The sequence below is a fragment of the Telopea speciosissima genome, chromosome 9, assembly GCF_018873765.1.
Source record: "Telopea speciosissima isolate NSW1024214 ecotype Mountain lineage chromosome 9, Tspe_v1, whole genome shotgun sequence".
NCBI lineage: Eukaryota > Viridiplantae > Streptophyta > Magnoliopsida > Proteales > Proteaceae > Telopea > Telopea speciosissima.
The window spans coordinates 61,707,745-61,710,081 of record NC_057924.1 but is presented as its reverse complement, the minus strand read 5'-3'; the positions used below and the strand labels follow the sequence as shown (position 1 = coordinate 61,710,081).

The 2,337-nt window shown below is 45.4% G+C and overlaps 1 protein-coding gene across 1 annotated transcript; it reads left to right on the top strand.

Annotated features, from left to right (window-relative positions):
- The first annotated feature begins 627 nt into the window (after positions 1-627).
- LOC122639627 (UDP-glycosyltransferase 91C1) lies at positions 628-2,088 on the top strand. The gene has a single exon (XM_043832499.1). The coding sequence runs from the start codon at positions 630-632 to the stop codon at positions 2,064-2,066; it is 1,437 nt and encodes a 478-aa protein (XP_043688434.1). The 5' UTR covers positions 628-629; the 3' UTR covers positions 2,067-2,088.
- Positions 2,089-2,337: the final 249 nt, after the last annotated feature.

The following is a 2,337-nucleotide window of genomic DNA, read 5'->3' as shown; positions in this document are numbered from 1 at the left end:
ACTGCCGAGCTGCCCGGCAGGACCGTGCTGCCAAGACACATCGAGGCAAGGAATGATCACCTTACCCCTGCTCCTCGGGCAGGGGTAAGGCAATCATTCCCACCTTACTATGTCTTGGTAGCACGGTCCTACCGGGCAGCTCGACAGTAGAGGATCTAGATCCTCCAAAGTCACTCATATGAAATCCACTTCTACTATGAGTCCCACAGTGGATTTCATGTGAGTGGCCCTGCAGTGCCTTGGACGGTACTTGTACAAGAACACGATTCATGCTTGGAGAATGACTAGGGATGTAAATGAATAGTTGAAATCCATTTCATATTCGTGTCCGTATCTATGTAGTACTTTCTGAATCCATCCGAAAGTTAAACAGATACGGATACGAATAGGCTATAGCTATCCGAAAAACTATATTTACATATAAACAGATAAAATATTCGATCCATATCCATGTCCATGTCCGTATTCATTTGGGATTAATATATATCGTTGACGCGTATCACAATATCAACTTCTTTTTTTTTGGTAGAATTTCACAACATCAATTGGTGTGGCCCTTTATAAAAATATAAAAATGCATTTATTTAGCTGTTCTTGTTAAAATTTATTTCTCTCCCAAAATCTCAAATATGTCAAATCTGAAAGAAGTACAAGCTCGACCATCAATGGATAACAACAATACCGTTCTTCACATAACTATGCTTCCATGGCTAGCCATGGGTCACCTCATCCCTTTTCTAGAGCTTTCAAAGTGCTTAGCTCTCAAAGGCCACCGAATCACCCTCATCTCCACCCCAAGAAACATAAAAAGACTCTCCAACTTATCCCCAAATCTATCTCCTCTCATAACCCTAATCGAGCTTCCACTGCCACACGTCCATGGCCTCCCTGAGAACGCAGAGTCTTCCATGGACATCCACACCAATAAATCCCAACATCTAAAGATGGCTTTCGATGGGCTTGAAGCCCCAATCGCTGCTTTCCTTGAAAGATCAACCCCAGATTGGATCATCTACGACTACGCCTCTCACTGGCTACCCACAATCGCAACGAGGCTTGGCGTGCCATGTGCCTTCTTCGGCCTCTTCACCGCCGCTTTTCTTGCCTTCATCGGTCCACCATCGGTGGTGCTGAGCAACGAAGCTACATGGTCAACGGCCGAGGACTTCACTGTCGCTCCTTCTTGGGTACCTTTCCCTTCCAATATAGTTTTTCGGCTTCATGAGGTGAAACACGCACTGCCTGAAAACATTTCGGGCTTTTCGGATTCGTACCGTTTCGGTATTGCACTGAGAGATTGCGAGATAGTTCTTGTGCGAAGCCGGGTTGAATTCGAGCCCGAGTGGTTTAAACTTCTAACCGAGTTTTGGCAAAAACCGGTTATTCCCGTTGGTTTTCTTCCTCCCTCTGTAGAAGACGGAGCAGACGAAAAGGATTGGGCTGAGGTAAATGCATGGCTAGACAAGCATAGAACCAAGTCTGTGGTTTATGTTGCACTAGGAACCGAGGCAAAGCTGAGTCAAGACCAGGTGAACGAGTTGGCTCTTGGGTTGGAGTTATCCGGGTTGCCCTTCTTTTGGGTTCTTCGAGAACTGCCCGGTTCAACCAAGGACGGGAACGATATGGGTATGCTTCCAGATGGGTTCGAGGACCGGACTCGGGATCGTGGGTTGGTTTTTAAAGGCTGGGCTCCTCAGGTTAGGATATTGGGTCACTCGGCTATAGGAGGGATCTTGACTCATTGTGGTTGGAACTCGGTCATTGAGGCTCTGAGTTTGGGGCGAGCTCTGATTCTACTGCCGGTGATGCATGATCAAGGGTTGAATGCTAGGCTTTTGGAGGAGAAGAAGATTGGGTTGGAGATACCAAGAGATGAGCGAGATGGATCGTTCACGAGGGACTCGGTAGCTGACACGGTGAGATTGGTGATGGTGGAGAAAGAGGGAGAACCATTGAGGAGCAAAGCGAAGGAGGCAAGGGTGGTGCTTGGGAACAGGGATGAGAATGAACATTGTTTCGATGGCTTTGTTAGATTCTTAATGGAGCATAAACGACAACAAGGTTAGCTACATTACTGTGGACTTGATTCCTGTGCTGTGATAGCAGCAGAGGGTACTTGGAAGTGTTCAAAAGGCAATTTGATAGCAAAGCAGGGTGTACTAAAAGTGTACACAAGTAAACATCACAGGAAATATAAACAGGCTTTATGTTCAAACAAAATAATTCACAGTTCTATGGACTTTACACAAAAACTTTAACCTCTCATCTGTATCCACTCAATCTACTGTCTTCACCTTTTTTAATTGGTCAAACTTAAATGCAGTTTTACCAAAAAAA